Source organism: Jaculus jaculus, chromosome 1 (genome assembly GCF_020740685.1).
Source record: "Jaculus jaculus isolate mJacJac1 chromosome 1, mJacJac1.mat.Y.cur, whole genome shotgun sequence".
In the NCBI taxonomy this organism is placed as follows: Eukaryota; Metazoa; Chordata; class Mammalia; order Rodentia; family Dipodidae; genus Jaculus; species Jaculus jaculus.
The window spans coordinates 225,462,353-225,484,840 of NC_059102.1; the positions used below are offsets into that span (position 1 = coordinate 225,462,353).

The following is a 22,488-nucleotide window of genomic DNA, read 5'->3' on the forward strand; positions in this document are numbered from 1 at the left end:
TGGGAGGGTAAAGCTCCTTTGCCACGTGCATAACCCTGTTGTCTCTGCCAGTTGCTAGGCCGCTGGCCTTTGTAGGACCTTACTTGGGTGCTCTAATATTCAGTGAATGGGAACCACTGGAGGATGTGAGCGTGTGGCCTCCTGAAAGGATTCTTTGGAAACATTTGTGGAGTTGGCCTTCCTGTCTGGTGAAGCCAGTCTTTCCTGATGGGCTCATGGGTGGGAGGCAGCTTTGGCGCTGGAAGGGGACTGGAAAAGCTGAGGGACGAAAGCCACATTCCCCATGCTGCCGGAGGGAAGGGTCAGCCTGCTCTTGGCCCTGAGCCGTCCGATGGTTTGGATGGGCACTTTTCTACTTTTAGCCTGCCCAGGCAGAGTCTTCCACATCCGAGGACTTAGCCAGCGCTCCAGTCAGCTGTATTCTTTGCTATGGGGGCTGGGCATAAGCAGATGACCTGCAAAGGTCCCAGAGTGGTGTGGGACAGAGACAGGCCCCGGGCTGGCCTGAGGGGTTTAGGTCCCATGTCCGCACTGCACCACGTGCAGCCTTGGTCACACGTAGGCCTCGGCTCCCTTCCCTGGAACACGGGGACAGTTGGTGGTGCTGCCACGCAGTCCCACGGTGGTCTTCAGCCACCACAGTAGTTCCCTCGTGACCACCATCAGTCATCGCTTCAACCTTACACCACGCCACAGCGTTTTTCTCTGTCTTCAGAATGTTCATTCTGTGCCTCAGTCTCTCTGACCACATTTGGTGATGCTTTGGGATCCTCTGCATGGGCCTGACCTGGGCACCCTGGTGAGCTAGCTGCTCTGGTGTCCAGCATCACTGGGGCCCCAGCTGCCCTTGGACCCATGGGGCCAGGTAGACTGCGGGACACAGTCTGCTCTCTGCAGCGCTGGCTCTGCTCTGCTCTTGCCCATCCTGCCGGGGGTCACTGCCAGCAGCTGGTCACCCTTGCCTCTCCCTGCATGCTGCCGCGGCCCCTCTGGTGCTAGCGCTCTGCTCTCTGGGTGACACTGGTTCTTCTTTTCCTGTTTCAGGCATGAGCCATGAGCCCAAGTCCCCTTCAATAGGGATGCTTTCCACCGCCACCAGGACCACCGCCACCGTCAACCCCCTCACCCCCTCACCGCTCAATGGCGCCCTGGTGCCCAGCGGTAGCCCAGCCGCCAGCAGCTCGCTGTCGGCCCAGGCCGCGCCGTCCTCCAGCTTTGCCGCAGCACTGCGCAAGCTCGCCAAACAGGCCGAGGAGCCCAGAGGTAAGAGGCACCGTGGCCGCCAGCTTATGGGATGCTCCTGCCCACCTGGCCACCGCTGTATGGTGGCAGTCATGGTCATGGTGACAAGAAACAGCAACTCACAGTTGCTCCTGCCAGTTCCCATTGCACCTGGACAGGGCTGGTCCCAGTCTAGCTGCCTGAGCCCCAGTCCCCTTGGCCCACCCAGCACCCTGCTTTGCTCTCTACCTGCCTCTACCCCCCCCCCCCCCCCGTGACCCCGTGACACGGCTCACTGGCCACTGGAGCCCAGAGTGAATTTGAAGGATGAGAGTCCAGAAAGTTCTCCCTTGAGTCCCATCTGACTCTGGGTAGCACGTTGTGTGGGTAGCTGTCTGAGTTGACTCTAGTCTGCCTGCCCCACCCTGTGTGGCAGAGAACATGGGTCTCTGGGCCCACTGGCCCTGCCATGGCCGAATTCCCTGTGGATGGCCCGGAGGTCCAGTGCCTTGCTTTCTGGCGTCTCCCAAGTGGAGACATGCTGTGTGACTTTGTTCAGGTGCTGGCCATGTGTGATCTTCAGTCTTGCTGTTTGTACACGAGGTTGCCTTGGCTCTGGTTTCAGGACACTTCTTAGGACCACAATGGCTGTCCTGTTAGTGCTGCTCCAGGGCTGTTGCAGGGACAAAGAGGTCAGTTGTGTCTGGACCCTTGAGTCCTCTGGATCCTGGCACCTCCTGGCCTTACTGCTTAAAGATGAGGCCAGGTACGAGGACTCTGGATATCCCTACCTGCTGTCTGTCTGCCTTGTTCCAAAGCTCCAAGGCCCTGGGTCTTGAGTTCCATGGCACCCAGATGTAATGCAGAAGCCTCCAACCCTTTGCCTGCGTGCAGACCTTCAACAGAATTTACTTATGAACTCTGGCCGTGTGGGCCAGGGTCTCCTGATTTCCAGACCTCCCTTTCCCAGCACCTCTCAGTTGGATGGTAGTCAGGGCTGGCAGTTGGGGAGAGGTGAAGAGGCCTCTGTGGACTATAGTGATGGTGGGGCCTTGGTCCTATAGGGAAGATAATTTCACCTCTTCTCACCATAGGCCTCTACCTTCACCAAGTGGAAGCAGTCAGCACCATCGCCTAAAGCTTTCTAGTCACATCTGGGCAGCCAGCCAGCCCACCTGTGTCAGGCACTGTCATGGCTTCTCTCATGGGTAGCTATAGCAGAGATGACCTGAGGAGGAAGGCTGTCTCCAAACTTGCTGTCCCATACCCAGCTGATTCCTAGGCCAGCAGGAGGCCCAAGTACCAGAGGACAGGTGTGGCAGCCATAGGGGTTGTTCCTGTCAGTTGTCACCTGAGAACTTGATGCTATGTTGGGATAGGGAGCGCAGAGCCAGCTTGTCTCACAGTCATTCCCATACTCACATGAGGGACCCCAGGCTTGAGCTCATTGAATGTGGAGGATATGGGGCAAGTTATGGACCCCACGTACCCCTGACCTGAATGACACGGACCTGAATGAACCTTTTTATTATTATTTATCCAAGAGAGAAAGAGGCAGACAGAGAATGGGCGTGCCAGGGCCTCCAGCCAGTGCAAAGGAAATCTGGACTCATGTGCCGCCTTGTGCACCTGGCTTACATGGATACTGGGGAATGGAACCAGGATCCTTTGGTTTTGCAGGCAAGTGCCTTAATTGCTAAGCCATCGCTGCGGGCCCCAAATGAGCCTTTATTTACTATCTTGGTGGGCACCATAGGCTTCTTGGAGGCACAGCAGCACCAAGGCCTGCTGTCCCAGTTCACAGGTCCCCTTTTGGGTTGCAGAGGCCCTTGGTCAGTTCTTCTCTGCCTCTTCTCAGCCACCGTGCACACTGACTTAGAGCTCTCTCCTCTGTCTCTCTACCCTGGACCTTGCTGCTCCCCAAGCCTGTAGAATTGGCTGGCTGCCATGAGTTGTATACAGATCATGGAGCTCAGGCTCTGGGGTCATGCCATGAGCCCGAGGCACACAGTAGCAAGGATGTGTATGTGTCCCTTGCTGCTGGGGCGGCTGCTGACCGCCACTTTCCGAGTGGACTTGGGGAGCTGGAGCTAGGTATCTTGAGCAGATGGTCCTGGCTGGCAGAAGTCTTCCTGCCCCCATACCTACCAGAGAGGTAGAGGGGTCCAGGCTTGGCAGGGAACGTGAGAGCCGAAGCTTCTGGCCTGCCAGGGTTCACTCTGCCTCCTGGGATGTAGGCTGTTGGCTCCCCAGAGATACCAGGCACCCTTGCTCCAAGACCATCAGGATGTGTATGGAGGCTGTGGTAGACTTGGCAGGGCTTGAATTACTATTTTTACATTTGTTTATGTATTTTGAGGCAGTATCTGGTGAAGCCTAGGGCTGATCTTCCCTCCTCAGCCTCCCAAGTGGCAGCATGTTGGGCAGGCGTGTGCTCCACCATGCCCTGCTTAGTCCCATGTTTAGTAGAGCCATGCGGCCATTCTTCCCTCCCTCTGGAACCCCAGGGTGTTTTTATGTTCCTAGGGCCACCCCCCATTATCGAAAAGCCCCAGTTCCACTCCCTCTCTTAGCCCCTGGCCTGTTCTGGGTGCTCACATTGGGCTCGTGTGGCTGGCACGTGCTCTTTCTTCACCCTCGCCTGCCTCCTCGTGGCCCCCGTGCACGTATCAGCCCTGCTCACGCCGCCTGCAGGGGGAGGGAAGTGGGAGATGCACCCCACACACAATCTGGGTCAAGTGCCCAGGACCTCCCTGTAGCTGTCAACTCTCCCACCCCACCTCCAGCCTTCCTGTCCATTTTGCTGGTAGGAGGAAGCTGAACCAGAGGTTTGTGGTCATAGGTGATTCCAGACTCATGTCCCGTGACCCCCATAGCCTAGTGGCCCTGCATGGGGTCAGTCCTGTCCCCACAGGATAGATGTCTGAGGTGTCCTGTTCATGGTCCCAGGTAGAGGCAGGGGGGCTTTCAGAGCTGCAGCTGCCACCCCTGAAGGGGACCTGCTCTTTGTCCCCACCTCGCCCCCATGTTCCCCCTGGATGCCCCCAACCCCCGTCTGGAAGTGCCATTGTATTTTTAGCCATCTGACCATGTTCGCCTCGGCTTCCATGGCTAATGTCTGTCTTCTCATCATGTCTCGAGGGTGCAGTTTAAAAATTCAATTCAGACAAAGCAATCGGCACGCCATCTCATTTGCTCTGCCCCTGAGAGAGGCAGCTGCAGAGAGAAGAGAAGCCAGCCCCTCCCAAGTCCCTGATGGGCCCCACTGGGCTGTCAGAGTGTGCACACTCAGTCACCCTGGGCTGGGCAGGCCGGGGTGGGACCCTTAATTTACTCCAAGGCCTGGTCTTGTCAGGCCAGCCTGAAGCTGGGGATTGGGGTCAGCCAAATCCATCTCACATCCCTGCCCCTTGACTCACTAGCTGTGTGACCTGGGCAGGTTGGGTCATTTCTCTGAGCCTGCACTTTTTCTTGAAGGATGAAGGCACTGTCTCTCGTGGTTCTGGTGATCAAGTGGGAATATACTCAGCCAACACAGACAGGGTGTGATGAATGGGGTCGCTAGCTGTAATCCGTGCTAACTGCTGCCTTCCCACATCATCCCAGGGGTCCCGAACTATTCCAGTCACCTTCTCAGCACCTCCCATTCCTGTGTTCCCCACCCATGCCCCTCCACTCCTCCTCCCCCCACCCAACCACAATGACTGTTTCTCCCAGGAGGGTCCTTACTCCGTGGCGTAGGAATACTCCTGCAAGCTGGCAGCCCAGGCCTTGGTGCCTCCCAAATATAGACTAGCTGGCTGCCATGGCTCTCAGCCTGGCTCGGCCTGGGCAGCTGCTAGTCCCATGGCTGCCGGCTCCCCTGAGGCACTTCTCATGAGGAAAGAGGGTTAGGCAGTACCCCAGCCCCTGCTGTATGTGCTGAAAGTGGGCTGTAGATACTGAGAGATCACTCAAAGCAGGAGTCCCCAGATCATCCCGTGGATCAAAAGGTGCTTGTTGGGTACCTACCTGGGCGAGGCATTGGAGCCCTGGGGGCCTCTAGAAACTCACACCCAGAGCCATGCTTCTCAAGCCACCTGCCTGTCCCCACTGTCCCCTCCAGGGCCTAGGGAACCTCCAGCCCTCTCCTCTGTCCCCAGTGGAAGGCGAGCCACAGAACTCCTGCTGCCACCCCCACCTGCAGGAGAAGAAGCCACTGCTGCCAGGCGGAGCCCAAGCTGTGTGGCAATCTGCTCAGCTCCCACAGGGACGTGCGCCATCCGCAGAGGGGGTGGGGCCGCAGCGGAGCCTGCACGTCCTCAGCTGATCTGTGGGAGGCCCAGGCACACCCAGGGCTGTGTGTCCCCTCAGTCCTCGGCAGCACACCCAGAAAGATCCTTTGGCCCCAGCGCTGGTCTCCACTTTGTCACCTGCACAAGGGACAAGGCTGACAGGGGCAGAACTGGCAGTAGTAATTGAACTTCTGACTTGGCATCCCTGTGTCCTCTCTGGGTGGCCTCTACTGCCTGTCCATCTTGTCCTAGGCTTAGGCCAGGAGTATGGGTTTTCGTTACCGTGGCGGGGGATGGCTGTGAAACCCAGATGCAGGCCCTGAGAAGCCAAGGCCAGAGAAGTCGTTCAGCACCGAGCGCAGGCAGCCCCGCCTGCTCGCTCACTTGTCAGCTGTGGAGTGGGCCTGGTGGGGGCGACGCATCCCATATGCGTCACCTCGGAAATCCTCCTCTTTCAAAGAAGACAGCAAAATAAACCAGCCGCCTGGCATGCCCGCCTGCCTGTCAGTCTGCGGCTGGCAGGGTGCAGGGGCACGTCTTCATGGGTGTCTGGAGCCCCATCTGTCTGCAGCCCAGGTGTGAGCAGCATAACTGGCTTCCATGCTCCGTCTTCCAGCAGGGAGGGGGAGGGTGCGTGGGCACAAGAGGCTAGAGCTGGAGGCCTGGCAGCCTGGGAAGGGCGAGAGAAACAACACAGTGCCAGGCCACCATGCATAGCCCTGGCATGTTGCAAGCAGGGTATGGGTGCCAGGTGTCTTCTCCCCCCCCCCCCACCGCCCCAGGTCCCTCTCTGCCGCCTCCTCTTCTCTTTGCCGTCCCTTTCCTTGCTGCTCGTAACACGCCGCTATCTTGGGTGCCCTCCTGTCATGTTGACATGGCCTAGCAGGGCAGAGCACTGCCCCTCCCCCAGGACTTTGCAGGCTTCTCCCGGCCCCAGTGCCGCTCCAGGGCTGACCCTCCACTTTGTGCTCTCTGGCTGGCAAGTAGTCTGTTCTGAAGCCGAGTCTGCCTCAACCCCTCCCCCATCCTCTTATGACTTGGACTTAATAACTGGCACCTGGGCCCTGGACCCCAGCACCTGCTGACAACCCACAGGGCAGCCTGGCATTAGTTCCACGTGGGGCAGGACCATCCCATGCTAGGGAGGCCGGCTGGCAGGTCAGGAGACAAGACCCGTCCGTCTGCGGGCAGCATATGGCAGCCCCGCAGCTCTGTTTGGCCGCCTCTCCCTGTAGCTGCAGGTAGCAGCAGACGCTGGCTGAATCCAGCCCTCACTTTGTTGCTGTGCGCCTGGCTGTCCCTGCAGTTCTGGGGCCTGTGGGGATTCCAGAGGGCTTCCCTGCCCAGTTCTCATCCTGTGTGCTCTCATCCTGTGTGGCGTGGATGCCCACACGCCCTGCTTCCTTCCATGCCATGACTGGTCTTGACATTGGTTGGACTTTCTTGTCCCACCGTGTACCTTTCAAGGAAAGGAGGCTGCAAGCGGATTGAGTGTGGGGATGGGCCAGCTTCTGTCTCTCTGTCCACTCACTGGTTGGTGGCATCCTGAGAGTTCAAGGGCAGTTACTTGAGTCTGCAAGGCTAGACAGTGGGTGAGAATAGGATAGGGAAGTGAGGAACAACCCCTAAGACTTGGGATTGGTGGGAGCTGCCTCACAGGGGCCTTCCACAGCGCACTGTAGACCCTGTGTGGAGGGGAGGCCTGGACAGCATGGGTTTCTGATGTGATGACCCAGCTTCATGGCAAGGGTTCTGTGACAAAAACTGCCCAGAGACCATGCAGAGGGTGGTTGGGGACAGAAGCCACCTGATAGAAGGACCCACTGGAGCAGGCACAGGCTCCCTGAGGTTGGTGTAGAGGGGCAAAGCCCAGCTAGGGATCTTCCTTCACAAGGGCTAGGACAGGACAGGACGTTCTGCGGCTCAGCCACTTGCCAACTGTCCCAGCATTCTTCTCCCACATACCATCCACAACATGGGGAAGGGAGACTGCACACAAGCCACCCTTGGCATTCTGGCTGCATGTACCCAGCTCTGAGTGTCCCTAGCCCCAGGATCCACTGTCCTTCAGGATGTTCTGTGAGTCTCAAGGACATGGATTAAAGTCTCCTGCTACTGTCTCAGCACCTCTCACTCTGAGCAAAGCAGAATGCTATACAGCAGGTCAGGCCCTGGTGCACTGGGCTGTGTGGGGCAGACACGCCCACCTTGACCGTGAGCCTCGGGAGCTTCACTCTTCCCACTTCCTCCCGTGCTCCTGGTCTGCGGCCTGGCTGAGAGGTGCCTTCTTAAGGACATGCAGTTTGGTCCTCAGCAGTCACCGGCCTGGCCATCCAGCTCAAAGCCTGTGAGAGCTGGCATGGGGGAGGGGCTGCCATGGCTCTTGCCTTTGGGGTCTCAGCTGTTAATCACAGGCCGCCCACAGGCTCGGCCCGGATCTGCGGGTCAGGCAGCAGAGGTGATGAGGGCCTCTTGTCATCTGCAACCCAGCTCAGCTCCCTGACGGACTCTGGGCTGAGTCGCGTCAGTTAATTACAGCGATGGTGAGCCTTCCCGCTCCAGCCACACGGTGAGGGCGCAGGGCTGGGAGCCAGGCGCCAGCCTCACTAATTGGCAGCGCGTTGTGAGGTATTGATCGCACAGCGCTTGCTACTGAGCACCGGCCTCCGCCTCCGAGGGGATTAGGCTGTTAATTGTCCATGGCTTGCCTCATCCTCCCTTGACCAGACCCTGCCCTGCACCATTCGCTGCTTGTGTTAGAAGACTCAGGTGTGGGGTTGCAGCATGAGGAGGAGCCAGGGACCCCGGGACCTGCCCTCACTGGATCCGGCAGGGACTGGGAAGACCCTGTTGATCACTGGGGCACAGGAGTCTGCAATTCCTCAGAAAGGTCTCCACTTAGCCACACATGATGGTGCATGTCTTTAATCCCAGCACTCGGGAGGCATAGGTAGGAGGATTTCCATGAGTTCGAGGTCACTGTGAGACTATGTAGGGTATTCCAGGTGAGCCTAGAGCAAGACCCTACCTCAAAAAATAAAATTAAAAAAAAAAAGGTCTCTACTTGCCTCAGTCCCTGAGGAGGGCCCAGAGCCCACTCAGCTTACCCAGGTGGCTGCACTACCAGTGTGTGGCAGCCTCTTCTTTGGCAGGTGGTGGTCCTCCATGCACCATTTAGTTTTGGCTTCTGCAAGCAGATACTGGTACCTATGTCCATGCTAGAGGCACCTTTCTGGGTAGGAGTGAACGTGATACCACCCACAGCAGGCTCAGGCAAGTGTCCTCCAGCTGAGTAACAGGTGACCAGTAAGGACCAGCTGCCACATGGTGAGATGGAGGTCTAGTGTGGGAACATCACACATATCAAGAGGAGCTAGGCCTGCGGGCACATGCGATTGTGTGATTCCTGATTCCTTTTCCAGAAAACATCTGGGGCACACAGCTGTAGAGACAGAGACTACTGGTTGTGGGGCAGGTGGAGAGGCCAAGGAGTGAGTGCTGTCTTTTAGGGGTGGTGAAAACATTCTCAAATTAATGGTGAGGCTAGCTGCAAAACAAGGTGTGTTGAAAAGCCATTGAATAGCACCCTTAGCCTGCATGGTGGCTCTGCCTGTCACCCCAGCTGCATAGGGCCAAACCAGAGTCCTTGATATGTTTGCATTATGCCATGTGGGAATTAGTTCTCGGCTAAGGTGTGAGAGTCAAGGACAGTGACAATTGCTATTTTATGGGACTTTTAATCTGTTTCTTCTTCTTTTTTTTCTTTTTTTTAAGGTAGGGTAGGGTTTCATTCTTGCCCAGGCTAACCTGGAACTCAACTCATTAGCCCCAGGCTGGCCTCCAACTCACGATGTTCTCCTACCTCAGCCTCTCAAGTGCTGGGATTAAGAGTGTGTACCACCATGCCCAGCTGAAATTGCTTTTTAAAAGAGAAAGGCCCTGGGCTAGAGAGATGGCTTAGCAGTTAAGGCGATTGCCTGCAAAGCCTAAAGACACAGGTTTGATTCCCCAGTGCCCACATAAGCCAAATGCACATGGTGGCGCATGCAACTGGAGTGTGTTTGCATTGTTTCTTACCAAGGTGGTCTGGTTTCATCCACATTGTGGGCCTAGTTTGACCTTTTCTACTCAGCATACTTTCATATGACCGTTGAAGGCCTGTGAGGGGTACTGTGATCTATGGCTGGTGCCACCCATGGCAACAAGCGTGGGTTCACGTGGACCTTCTTGTGTGTCTTGGGTGGGCTTGAGCCCTCATTGCTTGGTGTGTACCTGAGCTGGTCCACGGCACAGCTGGATGATTCTAGGAAAGTGTTGAGCTGTCCCTGGCTGTGTTAGACCTGTGGTCTGAAACTGGCCGCCTGAGCCAGCGCGTCTCTGGGCCATTCAGGCTCTTGCCGTGCGGAAAGCAGCCAGTCAGTCAGTGCTGCCTTCCTGACAGGTGGTCTCACCTTGGGCAGGTTCCAAGCAGCAGGTGACAGTTCATTTTATCTCAGCTTGCCTTGTCTGGCCTAGAGGCTGGTCCTGCCCGTTTGTGGCTACAGAGTTCTTAGAGCATGAGCAGTTGCTTTGTGGCCCATGTCGAGAAGTGAAGGTTCGTTCTGCCACTTGTGACCCTCAGACCTCACAGCCCTCCTGGCTCAGGCCCTGCTTTGCAAACAGGGGAACAAGATGGTGTCTGGCCGTGCATCATCCACGTGTGGCCCGCGGCTGCTCCATGTCGTGGTGGAAGCCACACACAAGCCTGGGGCGCTCCATTGAAGAGGCAGGGGACGGTGGTTCTGCGGGAGATGGCAGGAAGGGGCCGTGTATGACACTGAGCAAAGCTCTGTCTCCTCTCATGTAGCAGAGGCCACCCTGGACTGACACCCCCAAGAACTAAGTTGCCCTTCACCCTGCCTGGGCCCTGCCTTGTCCCTAAGGATGATGAGAATGTTCCAGAAGTAGGAGTATCATTCATACAACATAGTGAATGAACCAAAACCTGCTGGCTTGTTGGCTTCAGAATTATTATATCTCAGATGTTTGAATTTGAAAATAGATGCACACCTGTGGAGCAAAGGGACAAGGAGGCCAGTAGAGTCTCCAGTCCTTGGACAGGCTAAGCCACTGACCATATCTTGTCTTGGAAGGTCACATCTGCCTCCCTCTGTGTTCAGGTAGCAGGAGCCCTGTAGAGTAGATGTCACCAGATCCCTCCCAACCCCACTACTCTGGGAGTCTTTGACCAAGCAAGGGTACTAGAACTCGAGCTGGAGAGATGGCACTTGCCTGCAAAGCCAAAGGACCCAGGTTTGATTCCCCAGGACCCATATAAGCCAGATGCACATGGTGGTGCATGCATCTGGAGTTTGTTTACAGTGGCTAGAGGCCTTGGTCCATCCATTCTCTGTCTCTCTCCTACCTACCTCCTCTCTTTCAAATAAATAAATACAAACAAACAAACAAACAAAAACCCGAGGGACCTGAGTTTGATTTCTCCAGTACCCATGTAAAGCCAGGTGCACAAAGTGGCACATGTATCTGGAGTTTGTTTACAGTGGTTAGAGGCCTTAGTGCACCCATTCTCTCTCTCCCCCCCCCCCTTTCTCTCTCCTTGCAAATAAATAAAAATAATTCAAGAGTACTGGAACCTCCAGCTGGGCATGGTGGCACACACCTTTAATCCCAGCACTCAGGAGGCAGAGGTAGGAAGATTGCTGTGAGTTTGAGGCCAGCCTGAGACTACATAGTGAAGTCCAGGTCAGCCTGGGCTACAGGACAAAACTCTACCTCAAAATAAATAAAAAGAGAACTGGACACGGGAGGCAGTCGCGGTGTGGCTTGGACTGACGGCTTTGCTCTTCTCCCACAGGGTCTTCACTGAGCAGCGAGTCGTCCCCTGTGTCCTCTCCAGCCACCAACCACAGCTCCCCTGCCAGTACACCCAAGCGAGTGCCCATGGGCCCCATCATTGTCCCCCCTGGGGGCCACAGCGTGCCCAGCACCCCTCCTGTGGTGACCATTGCCCCTACCAAAACCGTCAATGGCGTGTGGAGGAGTGAGAGCCGGCAGGTAAGTGGCTCAAGCCAGGGAGGGCAGGTGTGGGTGGCATCTCTGAGGGCTGTGTCCAGCTTATCTTCCATCCTGGACTGGGGCTTGGGCCAGGCGTCGGGGTCTTTCACTCCTCTGTCTCCTGTGAAGCAGGCCTGATGCAGTCAGCACAGGAAGGTGTGAGGATCAAGGTCATATGGGGGTCAAGTCACCTGACAAAACATCACAGAGTGTCCTGTCAGTTTTAGGAGGTCCTCATGGGGCTGAACTGTGTGTGTCTGTGTCCCAATGGCTTCCTGTAAGGATCTAGTCAGAATAGGGCAGGGCCATCCTGGTGCTGTGGTAGCCACACCCAGGGGGACCAGCTTGAGACAGCCCCTGACACCATGTAAAATGCCTCCAGTGTTGTCTGCACCTCTCGGCCCTGGACAGATGTGGCTGTTGTTGGTCTTACCTGCCCTTTAGCCAGCTATCCAATGCCTTCTGAGTTCCTGTTTGCTTCAGAGGCCTCTGCCCCAACTTGGGGGTGCCTTATGTGTCTGCAGCTACTCTAGTGAGCTGGCTGGATGAGAGGAGCTGGTGACCGTGAGCTGCTTCTCTGCACCTGCCAGGCAGGGGGTAGGGTGGGGGAGCGCCGTGCCCAGGGTTGGACCTCCCCACCCGTGCTGGCGCCTGGAGAGGGCCTTGCTAATTAAGAACCACTGTCAGCTGCGGTTTCCCCTGGATTCTCCTGCCCAGTTCCCAGGGGGATGGCACCGCTCGGAAATACTAATTAAACCACAAAGACGGAGGAGGGGAAGGAGAGCGAGAAGAGCAGCTCTCGCCTTCTTGGCAGGGCTGGGTGGGCGTCACCTTCATCTGCCCCTCAACGGGAGGTGAAGCTTTCCAAGGACTCAACAGGGATTCCTGAAGCCTGGGGGGTGGCTTTGGAAGGGACCAGGTTCCACCTTCCCTGTTACCTCCCTTGTCCTTGCAGACCAGGTGCTGTTTACCCCAGAAGCCAGTCAGGGATTCATTCAACCCCATGTGCTGTTGAGAGGCCTCCAAGTATCCTGAAATGTCCCTGTCCTGGTTAAAGGAGATAGAGGGACTTGGTCACTGAGACATCTTGTCTGCAGACTCTGCCTCAGGGTCAGCCTTGGTCTGGAGACCCTGAGTCAGCTAACACAAAGCTCAAAGCATGCCCCCTCCCACCAGCCTGGGTGGTGGGGGCTTTTCTTATTCCCATCTGAGATTGCTGCTTGCAGGTGACTCCCTCTCCCTGCCTTAGGCTAGAAACCTCTGCTAACTAGAGTCTCTGGAACACACCTCTGCAAGCCCCTGTCCTCTGGGGACTCAAGTGTCCTCTGCCTAGTGACTCCCCCACCTGGAGCCTGTCACTGTCCTGAGGGCCCTTACCACTTTAGAAACAGCTAGTAGCCCAGAGAAGGGCCGTGGTGGCTGCGCTCCAGCCACTCTCCACACAGCAGTTAATGAGGCCCGCGTGCCACCAGGGAGAGCGGCGAGGACGCCGAGAGCAGATGACGCTCCACACCGAGGCTCGCAGCGAGTTTAATCCTTTCTGGGAGGGAGGGACGGGGCGCGGAGGGGGGCGAGTGGGTGCATCCCTCCCTGCTGTGTGCCTGTGAGTCATTAGAAGCTGAGAGGGTGCAGCCACAGGCAGAGAGCCAGGGGAGCTGGTGGCTTTGGGGCCCTTCTTGGGGGTCACCAGGCCGCAGGAGCTGAGCTAGAAGAGATAAAATGAAAAACGGCCCATTTTGAAGCTAACGGGGCATGTCCCGCTTGTGTGGCTGTGGGGACCTCGCTCTAATCAGCAGAGAATGACGGATTCCCTCCTCCTACAGCCCCTCCTTCACTGCTTCCTTTCACGCTGCGGCTGCCTTCAGCCGCCCTGCACATGTGTCTGGCGTGCCTGGCCGCCAGTGCAGCCACTATGGAGGTGCCTCGGGGTGACTACCCAGCCTCCTTTGCCCTGCTTTGGTTGGGGTGCTGCCTGGCACTTCCCACCTTCCCCCATGTGGCACCCGAAGCCTGGCTGACCTACTTCCCAGGTGTTTGGCACAAGCTCAGAGAAGCCATGCAGCCCTGTGGGTCTGGCACACTGAGCCCCTGCCCTGGCTGCTGCCCTAGCCTTCCCCCTCCTCCTTTGTTCTCAACCAGGCCGGGAAGGTGCCATCTGGCCTAGCTGCTTTCAAGCAAGGCTTTGTCCTCTGCTAAGGGGAGGGTGGGATTTTCAGGGTACCCCTCTGCCCAAGACCCAGGCCAACGCTGACCTGGAAATGGATGGAGGATGCCAGGCAAGTAAGAAGAGGGGTAATTGTGAGCCTCATGGCACCTGCTGCCCAAGCTCACATCTGCCCACTGCCCCATGTCTTAACCGTGCACTCGTGCCCATTACAGCTTGAATAGCTACTACAGTTGGCACCTTGCAGACTGGGGAAGCTGAGTCACAAGGCAGCTGTGGGGCTCATCTCAATAGGCACTCGTCCCTATGTCTAAGAGGGTACTTCCCTGCTGGAGGATCTGAGGGCTACTGTGGGTAGAGGCCTGGGGTGGGCGGGTGGGAGTGTGTATGTATTCCACTCTTATGACATTGCATGGACACCCCTCTGGGAAGGGCAGGTCTCAGGTCATGAACCTGTGAGGACCCCACTGAGAGCAGAGGGCCTGCTAAAGCACAGAAAAAGGAACAGATGTTGCCACTCATTAAGAATTCAATCAGCGGCCTGTCTCCTTCAATTAATCGTAGCTGGCTGACTGGGGAGTGGGAGGGCACATGCTAGAAGGCATGGCGACGGGTCCTTCTCCCTTCTTTGTGACCCCGAGGGTAGATGGCTGAGAGAGTACCCCTGTGACCCATGCCCTTACTGTCCACAATAGGGTTAGCTGAACTAGGGGTGCTGCTGCCAGCTGGGACCCTGAAAGGAAGACAGCAAGCCTGGAGAGGTGCTGACGGCTCAGGCTCCGGGACACAGGCTATGGTCCCTGCTCTAGGCCGCCATGTGCTCAGCTGTCACTCTGGGGAGGGGGTGGGATTCAGCAAGAAGTCAGAGGCCCTTGACCCTTTTGGTTCCCAGCATTTGACATTTTGTGAGCCCAGCGGCAGAGCTAGGCTCGTGTCCCCCTCAGCACCACCTGCTGCCCCTGAGCCCTAGTTTGCCGATTGAGAGGGGTTGGAGGAACTTCTGGCTCTTCTGGGGACCCCTGCCCCAAGTGTGCTCAATCAGATAGATCTAGCCAGCCACCAACTTAACCTGTTCTGGCAGGTACTAGGGTCTCTAGGGACTGGCCAAGCCAACACAAGCCTCCCTTGGCCACTAGGGGCTAGGGCGGGTCCTAAGTGCAAAGCCCACGGCAGCCAGGTTTAACCCCACTTTCATGGCAAGGGATTGGCTTTTGTGAGAGGTAGGAAGTTCCTGTTGTGTGTGTTCATAATGTCCCCACGTCTTGGGCAAGGTTCCCAGTCTCCCTAGTAGGTTTCAGTCTGGACCTGCTCCAGGGAGGCCACATTTCCCACTTGCTGTTCTTCCCTCTTAAGTATTTATTGTGCCTTCTATGTAGAAAACCTTAGGTGAAAGGCCGTTTTCAGAATGTCAGTGAAGTGGGGTTCATTCTGTGGTCAGCAACCATTGCAACTGGCAGCCGCTGTTCCCCTGCAGGTGGGCCTGGACTGAGCTGCCCAGACCCGCCTGACCCTTGCACTGTCCTCCCGCAGGACTCTGGATCCCGGGGCAGCAGCAGTAGCCGGGAGCGCCTCCTTGTGGAGCCGCCGCTGGCACAGGAGAAGGCGGCAGGCCCAGCCATCCCCTCCCACCTGCTGAGCACGCCCTACCCCTTTGGCCTCTCCCCCAGCTCAGTGGTGCAGGACTCCCGCTTCCCACCACTCAAGTAAGTGCCGGCCGGAGCCTGGGGACATGGTTGCTGGCCTCTGTGGCAGGCCCTGCTCCTTGGGCCTTGGTACACTCAATTGTGATTGTCATTTGTTCAGATTCCACTTACACCTATCCTCAGGCCCTGGGAATGGGGGAAGGGTGGTTCTTAGCAGCCACCTGCACTGATCCCATCCATAAGTCCTGGGCCTCGTGCTATGTCCTCACCTAATTAGCCAGCCCGTTTCCCAGCCTGGCGTAGCACACCCCCCTCACCTGTCTCCCTGCCCTCCCGCAGCCTCCAGCGGCCTGTGCACCATGTAGTGCCCCCCAGCACGGTTACTGAGGACTACTTGAGAAGCTTCCGGCCCTACCACACTGCTGAGGACCTGCGCATGTCTTCCCTGCCACCCCTCAGCCTGGACCCTGCCACCGCCGCTGCCTACTACCACCCCAGCTACCTGGCCCCACACCCTTTCCCCCACCCTGCCTTCAGGTGAAGTACCCCCACACGTTCTCCAGGCTATCATTTTGTTCTCAGCAGGATGGAACTTCTTAGACAAGGTGTTTGTTGGGACCTGGGTCAATACCCAGGGAGTTCTAGCCCACACCCCAGGACATCTTCCCTGTCTCCCAGCCAAATCCAGCTCAAACTAACGTGGCCCTCAGCAGTGTCCTGGTGGGAAGGGCAATTGCTGTGTGCTGGTGCTCCCCAGGTCCTGCTTCATGAGCCACAGCCCACCAGGCAGCCAGCAACCTCTAACAGTTCATGGTGTGCAAAAGGGACTTTGCAAAGTGACAGAGACCTTGGTTGAAGTCAAGCCGTGTCCTCTTTCACTGCAGAAGCTCCCTGGCCTAACTAGCCTCTTGTCACCATGGACAGCTCTTCCAACATGGCCTTCTGGTCATACCACTAACCCCTGCCTATGGCTACTCCGTCTGTGTCCATATGACTTACCTAAGGTGAACAGAGCCTTACTCTCTCACGTTGTTATTAGTCTGGTAGCCTCTGGCTATGGCCATGCCCTTTGACCTGCAGCCTCTTTGCTGTACTGAGCAGGCTTACACAGGTAGACCTCCCTAGCCAACAGGGCTGGGCAAGCTCATGTGTCCCATCCTCCACACAGGATGGATGACTCCTACTGCCTATCGGCATTGCGGTCACCGTTCTACCCCATCCCCACACCGGGCTCCCTGCCTCCACTACACCCGTCCGCCATGCATCTCCATCTGTCCGGAGTCCGCTACCCACACGAGCTCTCCCACTCGTCCCTGGCAGCACTGCACTCGGAGCGGATGTCCAGCCTTAGCGCAGAGAGGTAAGCTTCCTCCTGGCCTGGGGGTGGGAGCCCCTCTGTCCCTCCTATTCCCAGGCGACATCTTGGGAGGAAAGCAGGCCTTGAACAGAGGTTTTGGGGGTATGTCTGGCCAGATTCCTTAGTTGCTGTTGTCCTCAGCTTCTTAGCACAGTGATGGGCATGCTCTGAGCCCTCCTGCAGGGCCCGGCTTGGCCGGTCGGTCTCTCTTGGAGGAGCCCCACTAACTGACGGGCTGAGGAGCTCCCCGGTCTTAGTGAGTGAGCATGCAGCTTTGGGTCCTGTGGTTTCTTAGTACGTGCACGAGGAAGAGGAGGGTCTTGCTTACCACAGGCTGCTGCTTTAGACAAGTCCGTAGCTCAGTGCCACGTCTCCTCTCTGGATGTCCTCTTTAGCAGGCTGTCCCAGCTCCTGCTCTCGAGTCCCCCAGCCCTCTCTGCTTGACCCCCAGGCTGCAGATGGACGAGGAGCTACGGCGGGAGAGAGAGCGGGAGCGGGAGCGCGAGCGGGAACGGGAGGCTGACCGGGAACGGGAGCGCGAGAAGGAGCGCGAGCGTGAGCAGCGGGAGAAGGAGCGTGAGCGCGAGCGGGAGAAGGAGCTGGAGCGAGAGCGGGAGAAGGAGCGCGAACGGGAGCTGGAGCGCCAGCGCGAGCAGCGGGCCCGAGAGAAGGAGCTGCTGGCTGCCAAGGCCCTGGAGCCGGCCTTCCTGCCCGTGGCCGAGCTGCACGGGCTCAGGGGCCATGCCCCTGATGAGCGGGTCAAGCCCTCGGAGCAGCTGACACCAACCCGAGCAGGTACCTGGGCTGAGCCAGCACTGGGGTGCTTTCCTAGCTCCAGTGGGCCCCTAGTTGAGAATTTGCAAGTGGCCGTGGGACAGACACACCAGGCTACAAGGTCAACGCTGGGGTCCTAGGACGTGCCCTTGGAGTAGGCGGAGGAGGAGGAAAGTGTAGATGAAGTCCTGGAGAGGGCCATGTTGCTATGGCTGGAGCTTTGCTCAGGTGTTTTTTGTTTTTGCTTTGTTTTACGTTTTAGTTTTTGCCTTTTGTGGCCCTGGGGGTGAGACCTAGGGCTTCCACCACTGAGTTACAGTCCCAGACCCAGCCTTGTAGGTTTGTCCAGACAGTCTCAGACTGACCTGGAATGCACTATGTGACATCTCAGGCTGGCCTTGAACTTGCAGCACCCCTCAAGTCCCAACCTCCTGAGTGTTGGGAGTACAACATGGGCCACCACCCCTGATTTAAACTTTTTCTAATGGCTTTGTTCAAACAACTGAGCCCTGTGAGGCCTGAAGATATAACTGCTCTGAGCCAGTTCTGCCCTCCCCCTACTGGAGTAAGACATGTATTCTAGAATCTCCACCAGGCCCCTTGGACCAGTGGGCTGTCTAGGGCAGGTGAGAAGGACAGCCCTGGCATTCCACATGACGCTGTTTCTCCCCACAGAGAAAGTGAAGGACGTGGGCCTGCAGGCACCCAAGCCTGTGCAGCACCCGCTACATCCAGTGCCTGCCCCACACCACACCGTGCCCAGCCTCATCTCCAACCACGGCATCTTCTCTCTGCCGGGCAGTAGTGCCGCCACGGCTCTGCTGATCCAGCGCACCAATGAGGAGGAGAAGTGGCTGGCCCGGCAGCGGCGGCTGAGGCAGGAGAAGGAGGACCGGCAGTCTCAGGTGTCAGAGTTCCGGCAGCAGGTGCTGGAGCAGCACCTGGACCTGGGCCGACCCCCAGCGCCCACGGAGGCAGAGCACAGGCCTGAGAGCACCAGGTGGGGCCCCGGGAGCCTTGCGGGAAGGGAAGGGTAGGAGGCGCTCCTGGTTCGGAGATCACAGTCCACACGTGTGGAGCACCCGCTGTGGACTCAATGATGCACAGTGTATTTTTATCTTCTTGTTGAATCCTGCCTTTAAGGAAGCCATGGCTGAGGAAGAAAGGGCTACCTCCTGGCACCCCAAAGACCCACCAAGCTCAGGTCCAGAGGGGGATGCCCCACCCTGCATGCGCCTAGCACCTTGATGTGATGGAGGCTGCCTATTATCTTCCCTTAAGGGAAAACAAGCCTTATGTTTTTGTAACAAAATATACTCATTTTCTAATCCTGTTCTCAAGTATTTCCACAGGAGGCTTGTGCCTGTCCCTGTGATTTCCTGGCTGGTCCCCAGACCTCCCTGTTCACCTGTCTGGGCCTCCTGTCCCTGGGACACTGTCTCTTAAGGCCTTATGCCTCCATTACAGCCCAACCCAGGGACACAGCCCCTGTTCTTTGGACCTGTTTTCTCATCTGTGCACCAAGGAAGTTGGTCATGGAACCCATGAGCACTTTTCCAGTCCTCAGTAGTTGTGCTGTCTAGGACATGGATCCCCTGGCCACAAGTCTCCACTCCCTCCTTCCCCTTTTCCTCCCTGTTGAACAAGATAGCAAAAGCATGACTGGGACAGACCTAGTCCTGACCCACGTTTGCAGCCCCTCTGCCTCTGAAGCCTCACAAGGGCTGGTCTTAGCCCCTCTACCCACTGGCTCCCCGTGCGCCCAGGACACTTCAGCGGCTGCGGGCTCATGTTCGGCAGTGCCTTGGTTCCCCTTGGATCGTGCAGGTGTTAATCTGGTCCCACCAGCAGCAACGTGAGGGGGCTGGGCCCAGTGCCTGGCTTCACCTGAGTCCTCAGAGCCCTGTGAACTTGACGTCCTGCCAGGGGCCGTATGCTGTCAGCTGGAACACCCTGAGTGTTTGGCTCTGGTGCTGAAGCACTTGCCCTGCTGGCTGTCATATCTCTTTGCTCCGTGATGTGCTTCCTGCTGGGCTCCCCTGCTCGGGCCTGAGTCTGCAGGAACTAGAAGCAGTCTTGGCGGCTGTGTGAAGCTGCCTCAGCCAGCCTGAAGGACCCTGGGAGCCTGCCACTCCTCAATCAGCCCATAGCGCCCCTCAAAAAAAAAAAGCTAAGATTTGGAAAGTCACCCAAAATGGCTCTTTTTAAAAATTGAGTGTTATAAAATTCCTCCTGGGGAACTTCTAAAACAGGATTAAGAGTGGCTCTACTTCATCTTCTTTAAAATGCACCAAGGAAGCATATTTCACAGCCGTGAAAGCTACTTGTCTGAAGGAAGGTCCATGAGCACCCTCCGCCAGAGGCCAGTGGGGTCACTGTAGTTCTGACAGAGACCACAGGGGGGCGGCAGCAGCATAGGCCCCATCCTGTGGGAGGTCTTGGGCCTGATATTCTCCAGGCTTGTGGTGTCTCACTTCCTGCCTGTCTTCCTCTGTCTGCCTGTTGCTTGACAGAAAAAGGGTAGCAGAAGAGCCACACATCCAGAAAGGAATGGCTTTCTTAGGGACAGAACAGCTGAAATTCCTTCCTGCTCACTCATAGGAATTGTGCGTGGGCAGAGCTCGGTGTGATATGGGCCTGGGCAGGCCACGGGAGGCAAGTAGGCAGGTCTGCTTCCATGACTGACAGGCCATTCTGCTTTCTCTAGGCAAGGAACAAACCGTCATGAGCAGGGCAGCCGCGACACGCCCCAGCACTTTGGAGGGCCACCACCCCTCATCTCACCCAAGCCCCAGCACCACACTGTGCCCACAGCCCTCTGGAACCCCGTGTCTCTGATGGACAATACCCTGGAGACGCGGCGAGCCGAGAGCCACTCTCTGCACAGCCACCCAGCTGCGTTTGAGCCCAGCCGCCCGGCTGCCGTGCCGCTGGTGAAAGTAGAGCGTGTCTTCTGCCCGGAGAAGGCTGAGGAGCCCCGCAAGCGCGAGGCCACCCCATTGGACAAGTTCCAGCCAACACCAAGGGAGGCAGGAAGCCTTGAGCCCCAGGCTTTTACCCATGGACCTGGGCCCTTCCTAGCTGAACTTGAGAAATCTACACAGACCATCCTGGGCCAACAGCGGGCCTCCCTCCCCCAGACAGCCCCTTTTGGGGAGATCAGTGGGCCCTTGAAGCCGGCCTCACCTTATTGCCACCCAACACCACGGGGCCCTGACCCTGCATACATCTACGACGAGTTTCTGCAACAGCGCCGGAGGCTGGTCAGCAAGTTGGACCTGGAGGAGCGCAGGCGGCGCGAGGCTCAGGAGAAAGGTCTGGCCTCTTGAGTGGGCACCAACCTGCCTAGGAGTAGTGGGTTCGGCAGGCCAGGGGCCCTCGCGGCAGTTGCTCGCCTCTCCTGCCTCTAGTGCAGTTGTAAACAGGTTCCAGGTAGTTTGGTAGACTTCTGTGTGGCGTGCTGACGTTCCTGTAGGATGATGGACCTCTGTCCTGTTCTGTACAGAGCACAACATCCCGAAAGACAAACCTGTCTGTAATGACTACACTGTAGCCCTGTGGTGAGTAAGGGACAGGCAGAGGCTAGGGCGTCTTTAAACATAAATATCACGGCACAAACTATAGAGCAGGCAGGCCACAGGCAGCCTGACCAGCAAGTGATGGACCTAGGATCAGGCCCTCCTTCCTATTTTGCCCAGAAAAGCTCAACCAGCACATGTCTGCCCAACCCCCACCCCCAAAGGCCAAGGAGTTATCAGGAGGAGGACGCAGGCTCGTAGCAGTACCTGGTGAGGACAGATGGGCCCCAGGCTAGTTAGGTCTTCTGGAAACCTGGTCCGTATCTCATACAGCGGAACTTGGCTTCTCTCATCAGCCTTCTTCCCAGGATTTGGCCTAGGCTAGCTTTTGAGGACCCATTGGGGTGCTTCTCCATTCACCCTCATCCCCTCCCCATTTAAAGAGGCTGTGTTCTTTGTCCCTTCTCACCCATCCTAAGGGATAGCCCCTCTTCTCCTGCCCCATGGCCACTGTAGGAGGGGCGAGCATGTGCATGCAGATGTGGACACTGAGCCCTTGGGATGGACAGTTCCCTGCTGGCCCATGGAACCCCATGCTATTCGGTGAATCTGGGGAAGTTGGGTTCCTGCTGCCCTTGGGCTCACCGGTATGTCTAGTCAGACAAGAAGGAACCAAACCGGCCAGCAGGCCCAGCTCAGTAGTCTCATGGGTGTGCACGCCCCTGGAGCCTTCAGGGTTCCTTGCCTAGCTCAATCGACCTGTTTCTGCCAATAGGATACTACTATGACCTTGATGACTCTTACGACGAGAGTGACGAGGAAGAGGTCAGGGCTCACCTCCGCTGTGTGGCCGAGCAGCCGCCCCTCAAACTGGACACGTCTTCTGAGGTACCAGGACTGCCTTGCCTTTGGCATACTCTGGGCTGGCTGGGTCATTGGTCCCCAAATTAAGCCTGCCTCTTAGCTTCTGTAACCTGCCTCCTAGCCCCCAGTCTATCTCCTTAGCACCTCTGTGGCCTAGCTCCACATCAGCCATGACACAAACATCAAAGACTGTAGGAAGGGACCCCTGGGGCAGTGAACGGAGACCACTGCCAGAGGTTTCAAACTCCTTTTCTCTCCATCTAGAAGCTAGAGTTTTTGCAACTTTTTGGCTTGACCACCCAACAACAGAAGGAGGAACTGGTGGCCCAGAAGCGGAGGAAGCGGCGGCGGATGCTAAGGGAGCGAAGCCCATCGCCCCCAGCTATTGAGAGCAAGCGGCAGACGCCATCCCCCAGACTGGCTCTGTCTACCCGCTACAGCCCCGACGACATGAACAATAGCCCAAACTTTGAGGAGAAGAGGAAGTTCCTGACCATCTTCAACTTGACCCACATCAGTGCGGAGAAGAGGAAAGGTATGATCTCATTCTGGCCTTGCGTGTGTGGGAAGGTGGACTTGGGAGTGGGCTGCAGAGCAGCCGCTCTTTTGTGGCAGGCCT

General features: G+C 57.2%; 1 protein-coding gene across 10 annotated transcripts in view; it reads left to right on the forward strand.

Moving 5' to 3' along the window:
- Positions 1-22,488, forward strand: part of Gse1 (Gse1 coiled-coil protein) — a 415,165-nt gene that overhangs the window by 380,667 nt on the left and 12,010 nt on the right. For 7 of the 10 annotated variants that reach the window (XM_045142420.1, XM_045142421.1, XM_045142424.1 and 4 more), the window contains 10 exons: positions 1,045-1,263; positions 11,350-11,549; positions 15,244-15,416; positions 15,696-15,893; positions 16,525-16,716; positions 17,165-17,508; positions 18,163-18,487; positions 20,195-20,802; positions 21,781-21,893; positions 22,134-22,404. In XM_045142420.1, the coding sequence (XP_044998355.1) occupies positions 1,045-1,263; positions 11,350-11,549; positions 15,244-15,416; positions 15,696-15,893; positions 16,525-16,716; positions 17,165-17,508; positions 18,163-18,487; positions 20,195-20,802; positions 21,781-21,893; positions 22,134-22,404 (2,643 nt within the window). The remainder of the gene's footprint in view (positions 1-1,044; positions 1,264-11,349; positions 11,550-15,243; positions 15,417-15,695; positions 15,894-16,524; positions 16,717-17,164; positions 17,509-18,162; positions 18,488-20,194; positions 20,803-21,780; positions 21,894-22,133; positions 22,405-22,488) is intronic. The other 3 variants (XM_045142422.1, XM_045142428.1, XM_045142429.1) reach the window with 1 other exon arrangement.